The sequence below is a fragment of the Muntiacus reevesi genome, chromosome 5, assembly GCF_963930625.1.
Source record: "Muntiacus reevesi chromosome 5, mMunRee1.1, whole genome shotgun sequence".
Taxonomy (NCBI): Eukaryota; Metazoa; Chordata; class Mammalia; order Artiodactyla; family Cervidae; genus Muntiacus; species Muntiacus reevesi.
Genome location: NC_089253.1, coordinates 113,503,830 through 113,523,339, shown reverse-complemented (window position 1 = coordinate 113,523,339; position 19,510 = coordinate 113,503,830). Strand labels below are relative to the sequence as shown.

At 38.3% G+C, this 19,510-nt stretch overlaps 1 protein-coding gene across 3 annotated transcripts in view; it reads left to right on the top strand.

The window, feature by feature from the left end:
- KCNK2 (potassium two pore domain channel subfamily K member 2) overlaps window positions 1–19,510 on the top strand; it is a 120,031-nt gene that overhangs the window by 69,975 nt on the left and 30,546 nt on the right. For all 3 annotated transcript variants that reach the window (XM_065937211.1, XM_065937210.1, XM_065937209.1), the window contains exon 6: window positions 13,995–14,134. In XM_065937211.1, coding sequence (XP_065793283.1) covers window positions 13,995–14,134 — 140 coding nt within the window. The remainder of the gene's footprint in view (window positions 1–13,994; window positions 14,135–19,510) is intronic.

Below are 19,510 nucleotides of genomic sequence, written 5' to 3'. Positions count from 1 at the left end.
AAAATCTAAATGTTTCTTTAAAAAAATAAGTTTGAAGTGTTAGAAAAACATGCTCATAATCATTATAGTAGGAATGTGCTAGTAAACGTCCCAGAATAGACTAAGTAGCCTAATTTAATTTTAGGAGGGTTTTATACTTTCGAGTTGCTTACTCTTTCTTCTTTTTTGACTCAAACTTCTTACTTAAATATTATCTGAAAAGAAAATATGTCGTGTAGCTTTATAAAAATTTCAGAGAAGGCATCTGTTTTTATTATTTGTTAATTACAGTTTAACTTGGCAAAACCCTTCTTTCTGGGGAATGTATAGTATCTTTGAAGACAGGGATGTTTCTAGAAGCAAAGATTTGCTTTTGGTCAAAAACAGTACATTCACATCTCTGTGCTGGATGGGAAAAGATGGAGATCTTTTTGTATTCTGATTAGCAAAATGCAGAGAGAAGAATCTCGGACGTTTGTAGGTCTATGTTGGACAACAAGCTTTTGTCCTATCCACCTTTCATTAATGTCACAGATATAGTTTGCATAAGTAGAAGTGGAAAGAGCTTTAATGTAGCAGAAAGTGAGACATAGGGATGTCATGCAGAGTGAAGTGAGTTAGAAAGAGCAAAACAAATATCGTGTATTAATGCGTATATGTGGAATATAGAAAAATGGTAGAGATGAACCTATTTGCAAGGCAAGAAAAGAGATGCGAACATAGGGAATGGGTGTGTGGACACACGGTGGTGTGGGATGAATTGGGAGATTGGAATTGACATATGTGCTGTGCCATGTGCAAAGCAGATAGCAGGTGGGAAGCTGCTAGATAGCGAGGGGGCTCAGCTCTGTGCTCTCTGTTGACCTAGATGAGTGGGATGGGATGGGATGGGGAGGGTGTAGGAGGGAGGTCCAAGAGGGTGGGGAGATGTGTGTGTGTGTGTGTGTATGTGTATAGCTGGTTCACTTCATCGTATAGCATAAACTAACACAACGTTGTAAAGCAACTGTACCCCAATTTAAAAATAAAATTATACTTGTGCTATGTTAATCTGAGGCTGTTGTGCGTGTGTGCTATCACTTCAGTGGTGTCCAGCTCTTTGAGACCCAATAGACTGTAGCCCGCCAGGCTCCTCTGTCCATGGGATTCTCCAGGCAAGAATACTGGAGAGGGTTGCCATGCCCTCCTGCAGGGCATCTTCTTCACCCAGGGATCAAACCCGCATCTCTTGTGTCTCCTGTTTTGGCAGGCAGATTTGTTACCACTAGTGCAACCTGGGAAGCCCAGCCTGTTGTACCTTTTTGTAAATATAATTAGCAATTATATTTAATTATAATTAAATTGACAAGTCTTCCATTTTCAAGCCAATAGCCTTGTATTGCACATGTTATTATATCCTATTTAATTTTTAGTGTTTTATGGTAATGCATAGTTATGTTTATTAATGTATTTATTTTTCAGCTTTATTGAGGTGCAATTGACAGATAAAATTGTAAGGTATTTAAAGTGCACATCGTGGTGTTTTCATATACATATATTATACATTGTGAAAGAATCCAATTGATTAATACATTCCTCACCTCACTCTAGGCTTCCCCAGTGGGTCAGCAGGTAAAGAATCTGCCTCAATGTAGGAGACACAGGAGATGCAGGTTTGACCCTGGGTCGTGAAGATCCCCTGGAGAAGGAAATGGCAACCCACTCCAGTATCCTTGCCTGGAGAATCCCATGGACAGAGGAGGCTGGTGGGCCATAGTGCTAAGGATTGCAAAGAGTCCGTCACAACTAAGCAACTAAGCATGCACATCTCATTTATTTATTTGTTTGTTTAGTGGGAACTTTTAAGTTCTTTTATCTTAGCAAATTTCAATGATATAATATGGCGCACATGTTATTTTAAATATGTGTCAGTCCAGTGTGAATGTCATAGTCTGAGACTAAAAAAAAACAAAAATTATAAATAAAAATGTGGGTGGAATCCTAAAATAGTGTTATATTTGTGACCACAGTATAAACCAGCTTAGATAAAAACGAACAAATATTTTTACTTTATGGTTCTTTGTAGAAGATGAAAAAATTTAGTTTTTAATTTCCCTTAGGAGACCAACACTCTGAAACTGGCTGGATTGTATTGGTCTATTAGTAGCTGCTCTCAGCTGTCTGAAAACATCTTGTATATTAGTGGGAACCCTGAATACAGAATCATGGCCACAGTATTGGAGGGGAACAGGGGAACAGAATATTTGCATGGCATTAAAGCTGCAGTCCATGGGGTCACTGAGAGTCAGGCACGACTGAACGACTTCACTTTGGCTTTTCACTTTCATGCATTGGAGAAGGTAATGGCAATCCACTCCGTGTTCTTGCCTGGAGAATCCCAGGGATGGGGGAGCCTGGTGGGCTGCCGACTATGGGGTCGCACAGAGTCGGACACGACAGAAGCGACTTAGCAGCAGCAGCAGCAGCAGATAGAGTTTAATAAACATTGTTATTATTACTAAGGTTTTATTTTATTATACTGCTTTGAACCCATTATTTTAATTTCATTTGTATTTTACAGAAGAATAGTGAAAAATGGTAGAAATATACTTTGCAAACAACTTGCAAAGGAATTTAATGTGTTCGAAGTGACAAATGCTGAGAAAATTAGAGAAGCAGAATGAACACTACTTTTGTTGACTGATCTCTGTCTCCTTAATTTACGTATTCTGTACCTATTTTGGTCTTTGTGAAACTGTAGAACCCTATTCCTAGTCCTGTAGTCTTTACATCCTAGATCTATGTGCCCCGGGAGCATTTTTGGATTGAAATGGTGGACAAGGGGAAAGATGTGGCAAAAGCTGCCTAGGAAATGTGTGCCCTTTGTGAGAGTCTTTGGAAAAAAAAATAATTGTGAGTTTTTTTAAAGGATCTTGGAAAATAACTGCTATAGTTAAGTAGAATGCATAAAAATAGTCTTTCCTTCTGGGTACCTTGTGACAAGTACAATTAGCCACTAAGTTAAAGTGATGACCCCATCTGGGAAACATCAGTTGTTTACTTTTTAGAGCCTTCCCTCTTGCTATTAGATGTCTCTACAGATAGGATTCTCACTTAATTTTTTTATGTTTGCCAGGAAAAAGCAAGCTGTATTGCTCAAACTTGAACCTTCTCATCTTTCTATTAGACTGTAAATCTCCAAAGAAAACAGAGATGTACTTCTCTTAATAGACACCCACTGTCTGATGCCTTTCTCAAGTCTGCAAATGCTACTCCAAATGGGATTAGAATTCAATTATATTTTTGTATTGAACTTCTTTGAAGACAAACTTAAAAACATACACTTCAAACCATGGTGTTATTAAAGCAAAAGGAGGAAATTTTGGAATGTGATATCTAAATGTTTGGGATACAGGTTGTAACATTGCTATAAGTATTAGGAGCATCTCAAAAGCAACAAGAGATGATGTGATGTGGTAGTTCAGACAACTCTGAGGCAGAGTGCTCATCCTCAGGGAGTGAGCACAAAAATCCATGCAGCTAGACCTTTTGCCATGGGAAGAAAACAGGTCAACCCCTGTTGCTTTGTATTTTTATATGTCATTTCTTACTTTTTATTGTTTTTATTTTTTGGCTTTAGATCTATTATGTTGCTATGATCCTATGATTCTTTGTTTGTTTGTTTTTTAATTTGTAATATAGCTACCTTTGATTTCCCTAGGTGCTCAGATGGTAAAAAAAAATCTGCCTGCAATGCAGGAGACTGGGTTTGATCCCTGGGTCAGGAAGATGCCCTGATGAAGGGAATGGTTACCCATGTCAGTATCCTTGCCTGGAGGATTGCATGGACAGAGGAGCCTGGCGGGCTACAGTCTGGGGTGGCAAAGAGTCAGGCATGACTAAGTGACTAATGCTCTACAAAGATACAGCCGCCTTACAGTGTGTGGTGGTTTCTGCCGTACAGCGGAGTGAATCAGCCACACATATACATATATCCCCGCTTCCGAGGATTTCCTTCCCAATTAGGACACCACAGTGCGTAGTAGAATTCCCCGTACTATGCAGTCGGTTCTCATTAGTTGTTTGTTTTATATGAGTGTGTGTATGTCAATCCCAATCTCCAAGCTCACCCCACCCCCTCCTTTCCCCACTTTGTATCCATATATTTGTTCTCTACATCAGTGTTTCTATTTCTTCTTTGCTAATAAGATCATCTACACCGTTTTCCCAGATTCTACATAATTTCATATTAACATCCACGTCTGTCTGCATCTCTGCAAATGGCACAAGTTCTTTCCTTTTTATGGCTGCTTGCTTTTCATTTTTTGTGAATCATGATGTTCATGATATAATCTATTAGAGCATAATTATTTCTAATTCATAAATAAATGTAAATTTACATTTGCACCCACTGATCCTTTTCACTGTTGACTATACTGTATCAGAGGCATTTAGCAACTACTAGTAAAGACTAGTATATTTCAGAGTTCAGCTTTCTCTGGGTATGTGACTGAACATAAGAATTCAACATTTAATAGTTTTTCTGCAGGAAGAACTCCCCCAGCAATTTTCAGTCTTCCATTTATGTTTATGGAAGAGTATGATTCTTCCATACTGGCTGGCTGGCTGCCTTAGTAATTTCTGTTTACTCCTTCCTGATGGCCTGTTTTGTTCTTTTACTAAAGCTCAATATTCTAGAGCTGAAAAGACCTGGGAACCACAGGTCCATTGCAGCACTTTTATTATACATAGGAATAAACAGACCCTCTATTGCCAACTGGAATTCACAGAGCAACTCTTCTTAAAAGATAAGAAGAGAAAGTACATTATTTAGCAAAGTATCATTTACTTGATTTTCAGTTCAGTTCAGTCACTCAGTCGTGTCCGACTCCTTGCCACCCCATGAACCGTAGCACGCCAGGCCTCCCTGTCCATCACCAACTCCCAGAGTCCACCCAAACCCATGCCCATTGAGTCAGTGATACCATCCAGCCATCTCATACTCTGTCGTCCCCTTCTCCTTCTGCCCCCAATCCCTCCCAGCAGCAGGGTCTTTTCCAATGAGTCAACTATTCGCATTAGGTGGCCAAAGTACTGGAGTTTCAGCTTCAACATCAGTCCTTCCAATGAACACCCAGGACTGATCTCCCTTAGGATGGACTGGTTGGATCTCCTTGCGGTCCAAGGGACTCTCAAGAGTCTTCTCCAACACCTCAGTTCAAAAGCATCAATTCTTCTGCACTCAGCTTTCTTTACTTGATTTTAACAATGTCTATAATAATTTGTAATCAAATTTGTAGAGGTAAGTTAAGTGTTACTCACTCAGTCATGTCTGACTCTGCAGCAGATTCCTCTGTCCTTGGAATTCTCCAGGCAAGAATGCTGGAGTGGGTTTCCATTTCCTTCCACGGACTCTTCCCAACCCAGGAACAGAACCCAAGTTTCCTGCATTGCAGGCAGATTCTTTACTGTCTGATCCACCAGGAAAGATTGGTAACAATTATATTTGACAGTTTATATTTGACAGTATATATTATATCTTGGTTTCCTATGTTTTATTTCTTAACTTTTGTCATGTTATTTTTCATTTGATGAGAAGTCTGAATTGATAAATTATTAAGTCATGCTTGCCTTATAGGCCGAGAGTTAGATCTCATTAAAATCTAAGAAGTTATATTAATTATATAGAAATGTGTGAAAGGTTGAGCTGTACTTACTTAGGCTTGCTTCTAAAACTTGTCTAAATCCATGATTTAAAAAAATTACTATGGGCTGGGGGATGGGAAAAATAGATGAAGCTGATTAAGAGGCACAAATCTCCAGTTATAAAGTAAAGAATAAAATAAATAAGTTACAGAATAGGGAGTATATTAACTAATATTGTATAATTTTAGTGACAGTAACTAGACCTATTGTCATGATCATCTCATTTTATATATATATATAATGTCGAACCACTATATTATACACCTGAAACTAACATAATGTATGTCAATTATGTATCAGTAAAAAATTAGTTGATGATTCTTCAGGAGTGAAGTCAAGTAATTACCTAATTTAACATAATGTAACATTAGTTTTCAAAGTTAGTGTCCTCTTTAATTTATACCATTAGGACTAGAGTAAGTCATGGAAACCAAGAAGTGCATTTCTATGAACTGATAGACATTGCCCAAAGAAGTCTTTTTGTTCTTGTTTAGTCTCTTAAGTCTTGTCTGATTCTTTTGCAACCCCACGGACTGTAGCCCACCATGCCAGAAGTCTTCAGCAACACTCTTTGGTAAGCCAGGTTAGTTCACAAGAGGTAATATGATTGAGTGAAAGCCAGATACAAATACATAGTTTCACAAAACAATGTCCTCACATTAGCTCCTTTTCTAATAAAACCCAAAAATTTTAACAAAAAGTTTAGATGTATTTTAAGAAACCCTTATAGTTGATATTGTGAAAACACATTTTCGTTCTGAGCCTAAATTTACTTTGCCATCCAAATATATATTCTTGGAATTTTGATCAGTGAAATTTAGTATGTTTAGTTGAACAATGAAACTTTTTGTCTCACATGTAGTTTTGAGTACTTACTGGGTTAATCAGGCTTTAGGCTTAATGCCATATGCTTCTCTAAATAGAAACAAAAAATTGGGAAATGAAAGCAGGTAAAACTGTCTTTCCAGTGCATTTACCTTTTCAAAACTTTACAGATTTTCAGTTATTGAATCTTTTGTCTTCATATTTTTTGACTTGGGAACAAAACATATTTGTTTATCTCATATTAAGAATCAAGTTTTCTTGGAATTATGTTTTCAAACTCATTATTGGAAATGCAGTTTTTGTAACCAAGCCATTGCTTTCTCTTATAACCAAAAACATGACGCATTTAGTGGAGTGCTCAGAGCTTGTTTAATGGAAGATGATTTTATCATGAAAACATATAAATCTCCATTGAAAAACCATGACAAGCTTTTTTGGTTCCAAACAGTTTGTCCTAATAGACAACTTTGAGAAAACAGTTTCTGATGTGGTCTAAACGTTTTTCAACTATTCAAAGACCAGGTATTAAAATTGCTATTATTGGGCTGATCACTGAGCAGAGATTTGCCAGGAATTTAGCAAATGACATGGAAAATACCTGATCAGAAGTCAGGTCAACTGAAGAACAGTCAGTTCTTCAGCACCACCACAATGGCTCAGAAAAATTTCTCTGATTGAAAAGAGAGGGCTTACGTGACTGTTAGGGAGATGCCTTTTCGTCATCATTCATATGTGCATTCATTCTGATGTTTAGTGAGCATGTATTGTATATTATATAACTGTGCTTAGCACTTAGTGGTAATGATTGCACTAGGTCCTGTTCCTATGGGACATAATGTTTGAAATCCAGGAGTAACAATTAAATAGGAAATCGTTTTCTCTTCTTGATAGTTCTGTGTGTTAAAATGGAAAAATTCCGCAAGACATCTGGTCACCCCCTGAATCAGCTGGTGACTCTCGGAGAACTCAGCTCATCAGAAAACTGAGAGCTATATGTGTAATTAATTTAATGGGATTAGACCCAAACAGATCAGAAGTTAGGGACTGTGGGCAAAGCAAGGAGTTATTTAACTTCTAGGATTCAAAATGGATATATAGAAGAATTATAGAACACGTGGGAAAAAATGGCAAAGAAAACATTTAGTGACTGACAGTTAATTCTTAGTGAGCTAGGCTGTAAATTGTACTAACTTTAATGAAAAAGAATATGTAGACTTAAAGATAATTTGTAGACATAGCAATTATGTACATCCTATATCCTATAGATTTCCATCCTTATAAAGGATGAGTAAGACAATGTGTTGATTTTTCTTTCTTTATGATCATGAGACTGCTGTTTTTCTGATGGCAGTTTCCCTAGTCTTACCAAGTACCTATCAGGAAATGGACAATTTCTTGAGTGCTGAAATTGAAAATCCCCAAATATAGGTTCAAATGCTAGAGAGATTTAGTTACTTTTTTGGTCTCGTGTTTTTTTTTTTTAAACTTGATAGCATAGGGGAAGTTTGATTTAGTGGGTGAGCTGTTGTTTAATACTGAAGTCATATTTTCATTTGTAAAAAAGAAAACATAATTTGCAACATTATTGAAAGAACCTCTTAATTCTTGATGCATTAAGAAAAGACTTTATTAAGTTAAATTGCTTTACTATATAGAAGAAAAATATACTAAAGCAGAAAATAACTTTTTGCCCCTTCATATTAAGACAGCATGGATGTGTGTCATGCTAAGTCACTGCAGTCATGTCCAGCTCTTTGCAACCCCATGGACTATAACCCGCCAGGCTCCTCTGTCTCTGGGAGTCCCCAGGCAAGAGCACTGGAATGGACTACCCTGCAGCTTTCATGAATAAAAAGAAAGTCAAATGTACTAAAAATACTGAAATCCATATTTGATATCTATATTAAAATACAGACCCTTGTAAAACATGACCTTTATTTTCTTTAAAACAAAGTTGTATATTTTATCTATATTTTATAATATATATATTATTTTAGAAAAGCTGAGGAGGCGCATGGAGTTTGATTCATAATGGCTAAATCATTCTTTAAATCCTTATTTGTAAATATTCTGTGATTCACTATCATCCAAAGAAAGAAAATTAAATTTAATGGAGAGAGGGCAATGTACATTCAAATGTTGTAGAGCAGAATAGGGCCAACTTTTGGAAACTGTTGGAATGGGGACATAAGACAAGAAGCTCCTAGTAAAACAGTCCTGACCTCAGACCCACCTGGTTACTAGGTAAGAACCTTGAGGGGAAAAGGAGCACCTTGTTTGATGTAGCATCTCCAGCCCTAGCTAAGTGTCTGCCATCCAGTATGGACGAAAAAAGGAGGTGGGAAAATGGGAAGGATAGTAACTGAGTGGGAATGATGGGAAGGACAGTAACAGTAACAGATCACAGGTGACGTAGACATCCTGGTTCAATGACAGGAGCCATGTAATGAAGCCAAACAAGCTGGAGTGTGAATTCTAGCTCTGCTGTCCCCTTTGCTGTGTGACCTGACCACTGTTATTATACCTACTGAGAGTACGGCTTGTCTGTTGGAAAATGGGGATACTTACTACTGGGATTTTAGGAACCCAAAACGAATCTTGCATCCTTGAGTTCTGAACTGACTGTGAGAATGATGGCAATTGAAATACTGATAAAGACGTCTGGAGATATGGCTTAAGGCTCAATGACCAACTGGTCTTATTAAGAATCTTGTGCTAAATCAGTGGAAATAGGAGGAGTGGGAAGGGCTTCCCTAGTGACTCAGACAGTAAAGAATCTGCCGGCAATGAAGGAGATCTGGGTTCAATCCCTGGGTCTGGAAGATTTCCCCTGGAGGAGGAAATGGCTTCCCACTCCGGCAGTCTTGCCTGGAGAATTCCATGGACAGAAGAGCCTGATGGGATACAGTCCACGGACGTGCAAAGAGTTGGACACAACTGAGAAACTAACACCTCCACTTTCATGAGGAGTGCGAATGCAATGCCCCTCAACACCTACCTCCTCAGGACTTTAGTACGGCCTGATTTCATTGAGAGAGACCATCAGTAAGTCTTAGCTCTCACTCCCCTCTCTCCATCAGAGTTTGAATATTCTGTAAATCAGCTTCAGTGAGCTTATTAGCTGGGACTGGGTTAGCTAGGACTATGAGACCAAAATAAAAGAACCTCAACCAACAACTCTCTGGTACCAGATAGGAAAGGGCTTCGTTAATGCTGGAACCAGGTAAGAAAGGGGTTGTTGTGGGCCAGTGTTTGGGAAGCTCATCTGAGGAGCGAATGGGCTCCTAGGAATAATGCCAGACTCAAGCGGAGACTTTCCTGGGCTTGATGAGCTTTGCTAGGCTCTGGTGACTTCCTTATTGAAGTGTCAAAGAGAATAATTCCAGACAAAAATGGCACCATCTAAAAGAGGCCATCATGTGAGAGTCAGAAAGAGGCTTATTTTAACTATTTTTGAAAGTTTATAAGATTCCTAAAACCTTGGTACCTCCACCCATCTTTGCTATTTTTATTACCATCGGTCTGCTCTCCTGTAATGATTAGCCAGAAAGCTCTTAAAATGGAAAGGACTTGTGTGCATATTTTCAGTGGCAACAATTAAAATGGCAGTGAGGTGCCAGATGAGGGGGGACGAGTGGGTTGTAGCAGCCCACAGGCCATGTCTCAGGAGTCTGGGCGAGAAAGAAGAAAACAGTGGAGTGGTGGAATGGAGATGAGAGTAGGGGCCAGTGGAGATGTCCTGGACTGCCAGGACAGAGAGATTACCCTAGGGCTTTTTGGGTTTTCTGGTGGGGGGGAGGGAGGGATAGAGTTGCTTTACAATGTGTTAGTTCCTGCTGTACGGGTAACGTCAATCAGCTATATGCATACGTATCTCCCCTCCCTCTTGGCCCTCCTCTCTCTCATTCCATTCGTTTAGGTCACTGAGCTGAGCTCCCTGCATGTGCATAGGTTCCCATTAGCTAGCAAGAGACCCATGTACAGATTTCTTGAATGTGCTGGACTGAAATTAATGCTTATAATGACATTTTAAAAATTTCCCAATTTAAAAATAAAATAACTTTTTCAGCAAGTTATCTTGACATTATAGATTTTTAAAATTTGGTTAAGATTCTTGAATCCAATAGATCAAATACTATGAGAATTAATTCATAAATCTTAGATATCAGAAAGTGAAAAGATTTTGTGAGTATTGGGTAATACTTGTATATACATTAGCTTTCCCTGGATCACTTGACTGCCAGTATTTCATCTTAAGAGTGGCAATTAAGAATGAGAAAACATCCCCCAGCCCACACTTCCCCCGGCTTAGAATCCACTAGAACTTGTGGGATGAACATTTTACCCAAATATAGACCTTTTAGTGATTAAGTTAATTTACTCTTTTCAAACTGTGACATCCTGTTTATAAGAAAGAAAACTTATAAAAAGTCATCTTGAGCATGAACTAACTTCTAAAATCAACATTTTGGTGAACTTATGTGTTAAGTGAGTCACAACTATTTGGATGAGGACTTTCTGGTTTTGAAAGAGAAAGTACTTGGGAAAAAAATGTCATTTTGGTTTCTTTGAAATGGAAACATTTAAAAAATGGAATTCACTAGTGAGCCTATCATGTAACAGATTTCCACACACATTTCCTAAGTCACTTCTGTGAATTTGTAGCAGTGCATCCCCCATGGGCCAAGTCTTAACCATCCCAAGATGCATTTAGCCTTTATAGTCCTTCCCAGAAATGATATTTTTAAAAATGCTGCACAAGGTAAATTTTTTATAATATTTTGAAGGTAAATATTACTGACTTTATAAACTGAACCTTGAAAATTATTCTTTGTCCCCAACCAAGGCTGAACTTGTATCTGTTCTTATTATTTGCCTGATGGAAAAAGTGTTCTCTTTTTACTCTGACCCTTTAATATTTGAAAATGTCATTGTGGGTAACTCACAGTCTAAGTTATAGAGAGTATGTTATAGTCAATTTTTTATATTTGATTTTTAATGTATACCGGCTGTTTGCTAGCTGTTCTTCTGAATATACAGGTTGACTTTTTTTAATTATGTCCACAACCCCTGTTTAAGCCCTGTTTAATCCCCAGCCTCTACACTTTTGATTCTAAAATCATTCCCTGCTCTTCCCTGTTGTGTGTGTGCTAAGTTGCTTAGTCGTGTCTGACTGTTTGTGACCCTACCCACCAGGCCCCTCAGTCCGTGGGATTCTCCAGGCTATAATACTGAAGTGGGTAGCCATTCCCTTCTCCAGGGGACCTTTCCTGACCCAGGGATCGAACCCGTGTCTCCCACGTGGCAGGCAGACTCTTCACTGTCTGAGCCAGCAGGGAAGCTCTGCCCTGTTAAGTGTTAAGATTTGTATTTAAGGATCCTGCTGGTTGTCTTGCCTTTTAGTACCTCAAGCGCTTCAAAATTGTGATGGCCCATTTTGAATTACTTTTCCTTTTATTGTCCCTGTTCCTTCTGCTGTGTTTCCTGTTTAATTGCTGGTGCCATCCACCCAGTGAGGGTCTCTGGTCTCCGGTCAGCCTCGAGCCCTTCCTTCCACTTACCACACCACTGAGTAGTTGGCAGTCCCGGACGGTTCTGCCTCAGATGTCTTTTCTTTCCATCGCAGTCTGACTCTGCCTCAATCTTTCCTCACTAGCTCAAAACAAAGTTTCTCACTGGGCTTCCCATCAAACCTTCCCTCTCTGCCCCTAGGTCTTTCTGCGCATGCAAGTCAAACACCAATCTGCCTAAAAACCTTTACCCACTCCCCACTGCTTTCAGAACAAGTCTTTACAACTTCTTTTCCCCCTAGATTCCTTTCTTCTACCTGTCTATTCTCTTGACCCCCTTCCAGATGTAGCTTTAGCTGATACTAGCAGCACCTTTGGGACCTGTGCTGGTCTTTGCTGCTGTGTAAGGGCTTCCTCGAGTTGCGGCACGAGGGCTTCTCTTGTTGCTCCAGCACTGGCTCTGGAGCCTGAGTGCTCAGTAGCTGCGCCAGGCTCGCTTCCCTGATGGGCTTAGAGACCCTGCGGCTTGAGGGATCTTAGGTCCCCAACCAGGGATCGAACCTGTGTCCTCTGCATTGGAATGCGGATTCTAAACCTCTGGACCACAGGGGAGATCCTAGTCCTGCGGATATATCAAATGTTTTCACACTAAGTTTTTTTCTGTTTTGATCCTCATTGTTTGACTCACCTTCTGTCTTCTCATCTTTGCCCTTCCAGAAGTAAAAATCGTTTCTTCTGTGTCCTGTCATAGTACTTTTTAATTCTTTTTTGCCATCCTTTGATATGTCACATTGTGTCTATGAGAGGCTTTCTCAGGCTAAATTATTAATTTCTCAAGAGAGAGACTGCTTCCCTCTCCTGTGAAAAGTATAACTGTTTTGGAGTTGGAAACTTAATAAGTGCCCTGTTAATGTGTTCTGAAGTTGGGATACATTGAAATGTATTCAGATTCTCATAGGTGCAATTATTGCACCAAATAAATGGAAAAGTAACAAAGATTAAAGCAGAAGTCCATTGCCAATTTTTTTTTCTTGAGAGCAAGGGATTTAAATTTATGACAGACACGGGAATTCCCTTGAAACATCAGATAATAATGAATGGCAGTATCATCTGAAAATTGCTATTTATTCAAATTAGACCCGCCAAAATATTTCACTGGCATTTGTTATCAATCCATTGTATTGATGATTTTAAAATAAGAACTAATTTCTGTCCAGGTTTTCTTTGAATTGATTGGTTTGCATGTATTGATTGGTTAGCATGAATTGATGAGAAATAGGATAAAAATACTAAGTTAAATACATGCTAAAAAAGTGTCAACTCTGTTGCCTATTACAAGAGAGGTGGAAAGAGAAACTAATACACATGAAATAATTAAGAACTAGACTAGTTGAGATTGATTATAATAAACAAAAAGAAACATGGGACAAGGAAAAATTGTTATTACCTGAAGAAGTTATGAAAGTCTTATTAAGAACTTATTATATCTGAAACCAATATAATATTGTAAATCGACTGTCATTTCAGTCACTGTCATGTCCAACTCTTTTCGACCCCATAGACTGCAGCACGCCAGGCTTTCCTGTCCATCATCAACTCCTGGAGTTTGCTGAAACTCATGTCCTTGGAGTTGGTGATGCCATCCAACCATCTTATCCTCCATCGTCCCCTTCTCCTCCTGCCTTCAATCTTTCGCAGCATCGGGGTCTTTTCCAGTGAGTCAGTTCTTCATAGCAGGTGGCTAAAGTATTGGAGTTACAGCTTCAGTATCAACTGTACTTTAATTAAAAATGAATTAATTTGAATGGTTCTTGAAAAATAGATAGGAATTACATGCATGAAAATAAGGAATTCCATATGAAGTAAACAACATGGATCAACTGACAAGATTTCTGTGTTTTGAAGGCCAAAATGCAGTTAATAATTAAAGCAGGAATCTGTGGTTTACCTCTATAATATGAAGTTGCTCTGTTCTGCTTTGTTTTTGTCTCACAGGTGGATCGGATATTGAGTACCTAGACTTCTATAAGCCTGTCGTGTGGTTTTGGATCCTTGTAGGGCTTGCTTACTTCGCTGCTGTCCTGAGTATGATTGGAGACTGGCTCCGAGTGATATCAAAAAAGACAAAGGAAGAGGTGAGAAATAAAAATGTGTGCAAAAATCTGATTTAACTAATTCAGTAAAGGTTGCTTTTAATGTCTTTTAACATTTATTTTTTTAGATACTAAATATTTACTAATTCACTTAAATATTTAAAAATATTTAAACATTACTTAAAATTTTTAATGTTTATGTTTGGTGTGTATTTGCCACAGGAAGCTATCAATCATATGAGGTGCAATTCATGGACTTAACCAAAACTTACTAAATACCACTCCATGTCAGATGATATCTTGGTGCTGAGAGTAATTTGTAATGAGAAAAAGATGCAATTAAAGACATTTTATTCATTCTTTTTTTTTCTTGATTTCCTCAATAACATAGAGTAAATTTTATTCCATAAAGAGACAGTAGGAAATATTTGTGTCAAGATATCAGTAGCATGAAAAGGTGAAGGTAATATATAATATTGAATTCTCATTGTATTCAATGATTTCCTTTTCTCTTAGGTCTGTGTAAGTGTGTACACATGCACATGTACACACATGCATGTATTCCCCAAAGCTGTTTACATTAGAACCCATTATCTTGTCTATGGATTTCAGCTGTTCAGAGAGATACCCTTTTATCTTTTTGGTGCAACTGTATATACAGAAATGACCACTAGAATTTTTGACTCAAGATTTTGGAAAGTTTGAAATTTCAATCTTGACTAAAATTCCTAAACGGAATTACATTTTAATTTATTTTGAAAAGTCCAGAATTACTACTAGTTTAAGTGTGACAGAGTAGTGTTTTATTATGAATTCTGTATTTTTTGGTTCTGAATCTTAGCCAACTTTATTAATATTTTTTACAACACAATTCATAAGACTTGCAAATATAGTATCCACAGTCTTCCTTTAATTATCCCTCCCTTTCATTATCTGGTGTTCATAGACCAGGAGACATCAGTGTTAAAATCTTTGATTGATAACAGCAATCGTGAGTCTTTAAACATAGGCCCGAAAGAAACTAAGATAGACTAAGATAATAAATGATAAAATTAATTTCTCTCAACAAACAAGTATTTTCTTTGAACACATCAAGTCATTTAATTTCTTACTAATACCCAAGGTGCCTATGGTAATTAGAAGGAGTATAAGTTATCCAACATTTCCCTTCATGGATACCATATTTCTCAGTTGGTAATTCATATATTCAGTCTGTGTGTATTAATCTGTATCTTAGTTACACCATAAAACCAAAAACTATTATAAACATGTCAGCAGGACAATGTGCTTGACATTCTAGTTTAAATCATGTGAAAAGTACTTTGAATAAGACCTCAACTGATTTGCCTCAGTCTTATTGTGTGTGTTTGTGTTTGTGTGTGAGAGAGAGAGACAGAGAGAGAGAGAGGAAGAGAGGGAAGGATAGAATAAAGTGGAGAGGGAGAGAATTATGGTTATTTTAACTTCAGTGTACTTTTAAGGGTCTTGAGATGCTAAGGGGGACAAAAGAAATTGTAACTAGGAAATATGCTAGATAACATAGGTAAAAAAGCAACTTTCAAACTTCTAGTATAAGCTGGCATTAAAATGCATTTTTAAAACACACAAACATTTTTTCTAAGTAAAATAGAGTTGAACAGAGAATATCTCTGTTAGATAGTTTAAAAAGTATTGTTTTGTGGAAATATATATTTCCACATATATATATATATAGTAAATGTAGTATATATTATATACATACAGATACACACATATATATGTGCGTATATATACCCACTTACAGACAGACAGACACACATGCACACACACACACACACATATACTAAGATTATTTTGGATCATACTCCAAAAGTTTGAAAGCTACCAAAGCACATATAGAATGGGTGAAATTTTATCTTTATGCCACTGGCAAAATATGTTTGATTAAAGTTTAAAAGCTCGTATTACTAAAAAAAGAAAAACCAGTGCTTTTTGTGATAGGATTAGCTAGTACAAAGCACTAGCATGTTTTTTCAAGAGCAGTGAGATAACCATCTGTATTACTGTCCTTGGGCTGCTATAGCAAGAATGACTTAAAGAGTAGGACTCTATTTCTTCACAATTCAGGAAGATGGAAGTCCTGGATTAAGGTGCTGGTTTCTGGTGAGATCTCTCTCCTTGGCTTGCAGGTGGTGCCTTCTTGCTGTGTATTCATAGGCCTCTGCACATGTGCCTGCAGAGAGAAGGTTCTAGATCACTTTCCTCTTCTTACAGGGATACCAGTGCTGTTGGATTAGGGCTGCACCCTTACGACCTCCCTGAACCTTGCATGTGTATGCATGCATGCTAAGTCACTTCAGCCGTGTCTGACTCTTTGCGACCCTGTGGACTGCAGCCCGCCAGGCTCCTCTGTCCATGGGATTCTCCAGGCAAGAACACTGGAGTGGGTTGCCACGGCCTCCTCCAGGGGCTCTTCCTGACCCAGGAATGGAACCTGTGTCTCTTATGTCTCCTGCACTGGCAGGGGGGTTGTTTACCACTAGCGCCGCCTGGGAAGCCCCACTGAATCTCAATTAACCCCCTTTAAGGCTCTGTCCCCAAATGCAGTGACAGTGGGGATTAGGGCCTCAACAAAGGACTTGCTGGAGGACTGGATTCAGGCTTTAACACAGTCGTTTCAAAGAAATTTAAATTTCTACATTAACTGGCTTACTTAATATGAGAAGCAAGTTTGTTGCCTCCTTTTGAATGATCTTCTTGATTCTCAGCCAGAAGTGTGAGATGTATCATTGTGTGTTTCCAACACTGAAAGTAGAAAGCTCTTTTCCTTTCTTCCCATAAGTCTTTTGGCTTGTCCCTCGTCTTTGGAGTGACATATCCTTTCTGGTGACTGCATCTGGAGAAAGCTCATGTGAGTGAAGGCCGTGAGCAAGTTTACGGAAACCCGCTGGAGCTGCAGCTGCTCCAGACAGTGGAGCCAGTTGCAATGGAACTGTCACTTTGAGCAGATGTGTGTTTTCTACTCTGTAATGCAGTTTAGGGAAATGACAAAAGTGGGTCACAAATTCAACAGAGAATGTAAAGAGAGAAAGGGAGAGATGATTTATAATTGTGAAGAAAGAAAGAGAAAGACAATTTATAATTGTGAATGTATAGATTGTTAGGGCCAAAATTTTTATAAAGGAAATATGACTAAACATTTCTGCAGCAGTGGAAAAAGATTATTAAATAAGTCTAATCTTGAAATAACTCACTAAAGTTAAATAATTAAATAAAAACCAACTAACTACATCCTAGGAGTCATCTTTACACACACAAACCATATTGGGTGACTACTCACTATGTGTTCATTACCCTTTGTACTTAAACCATTTCAAACGCTCCAACTTTTAAAAACTGCCTAAGTGTTCAGAAACAACAAGAATATTTCTAGTTTTCAGTTCCATGAGAATGCTAAATAATTTTTGATAACTTGGAATCCTCGATATTAAAAATGTCACTAGTACAGAACATTAAAAAATCAAAATAATATATATTAGAAATTTTTCAAGTGGTGATACAAAAACACAAGCTTTCCCTCCCACGAAAGATTCTGGCTAATAGTAAGTTCCAGTCTTACATTAGTTTTTCAAAAACAAATCTCCTTAAATCATATCAGGTAAGTGTAAACATAGAGCTCAATCATATTTCTGGTTTTTTTTTAATCTTAAAGTCTGTTCTGTTTCCAATGAAGATCAATTTTAATGAAAATATAACTAGGAGTAAGGAAAAAGTTTTTGATGAGCATGCTGAAATAAAACGTTGATACAGCTGATCTATCTGAAATGTTTGAGAGGAAAGGGTTGAGACAGAGAGTCGCATTGGCATGTATACACTACGGTGGGTGGTGAAACAGATTGCTAGTGCGAAGCTGCTCTGTAGCTCAGGGAGCTTGGCTCAGCGCTCTCTGGTCACCTAGGGGGCGGGCTGGGGGGTGGAAGGGAGGCCAAGGAGGGAGGGGACATACGTCTACATGCAGCCGATTCACATTGTTTTGCAGCAGACGCTAACACAGCCTTGTAAAACAATTATATTCCAATTAAAAAGAGAGTTAGTTGGAACAACGCTGTGTAGTTTCAGAACTATCACATATAATTATAGTTGATCTGCATTCCTCAAGGAAAAGACTAATGACCTCAATCATTTTTCCATGGAGTCGTATGCATTTCTGTAAAAGGATTTATCTGTTTCATTATTTCTTAAGCTCTAATGGAGAGTAACAATATTCAGTACTGAGAATTGATATGACTAATTATGTTTTTCTGTGAAACCATGTACCCTCTTCTGAGGAAATAATGTTTCCATTTAGAAAATAAAGATTATTTATATATTCTAAATAACACAGCAATACTGATTTCTGAGGCAGGTAAAATAAAAATAAGATGTGACCACAAATTCAGAAGGTAAACTCCTAAGCAGGCAGGGGATACTGCATCCGTATGTACAGATGTAGTTCAGTTTGCTACTGCTGACTTTCCTTGAGGTTGAAAGACCTATAATTTCTGTATCGTTCTTGTACTGACGTACAGGCACCACATCTTGTTGGGATGGTCTTGTCTGTGTGTGACAAACACCACTTCAGCCCCTGTATCAGCTGCCTCTGTTCTCTGGAGTGCCAGTGGCACTCTTGTTGCTGGTTAATGGCTAAGTTGTGTCCGACTCTTTGCAACCCCATAGACTGCAGCACACCAGGCTCCTCTGTCCATGGGGATTCTCCAGGCAAGAATACTAGAGTGGGTTGACATGCCCTCCTCCAGGGGATCTTCTCAACTCAGGGATGGAACCCAGGTCTTCCGCATTGCAGGCAGTTTCTTTACCGTCTGAGCCACCAGGGAAGTCCTTTTAAACCAGCATCATTTCTTTAACCTCTGAAGGTGTTTGTTCAAGTAGCATTCACTTTAGTAAGTTGGCCTTATATCATATTAAGAAAACTCCCTTTGATTAGGAAACTCTAGTGCTAAGCAGCCTTGAAAGACTGTTCCTGGAACTTGTATTAGGCCCCAGCCTTGTGCAGGGACCTGAGAATATGGAGGGGCATGGTTTTCTTCTGCTAATGACCTGGCAAGAGCATTTGGTCTTCCCTGATCTTCACTCAGGGTGGTAGTGCCTCCTGCTAGTCAAAGAGCTGGGATTTAACAGCTCTTTATCTTGTCTAGAGATGGAGAACTAAAGAATAGTTGCAGCCTGAGTCTTGGAAAGCTTACAGTAGAGTACTTTATCATTAGGTCTTATGGGAGAAGTGCTTTTAATATGAAAGGTTCCATATGCCTTTTGAAATAAGTTAGACTTTCTTCTGAAAACCCTAGGGAGCCATTGAAGAATTTTAAATAAGTGGAATGAAATATCTTGTCAACATGAAGGCAGATGAATTATAAACAAAGCCTGATGCCAGTAAATCAG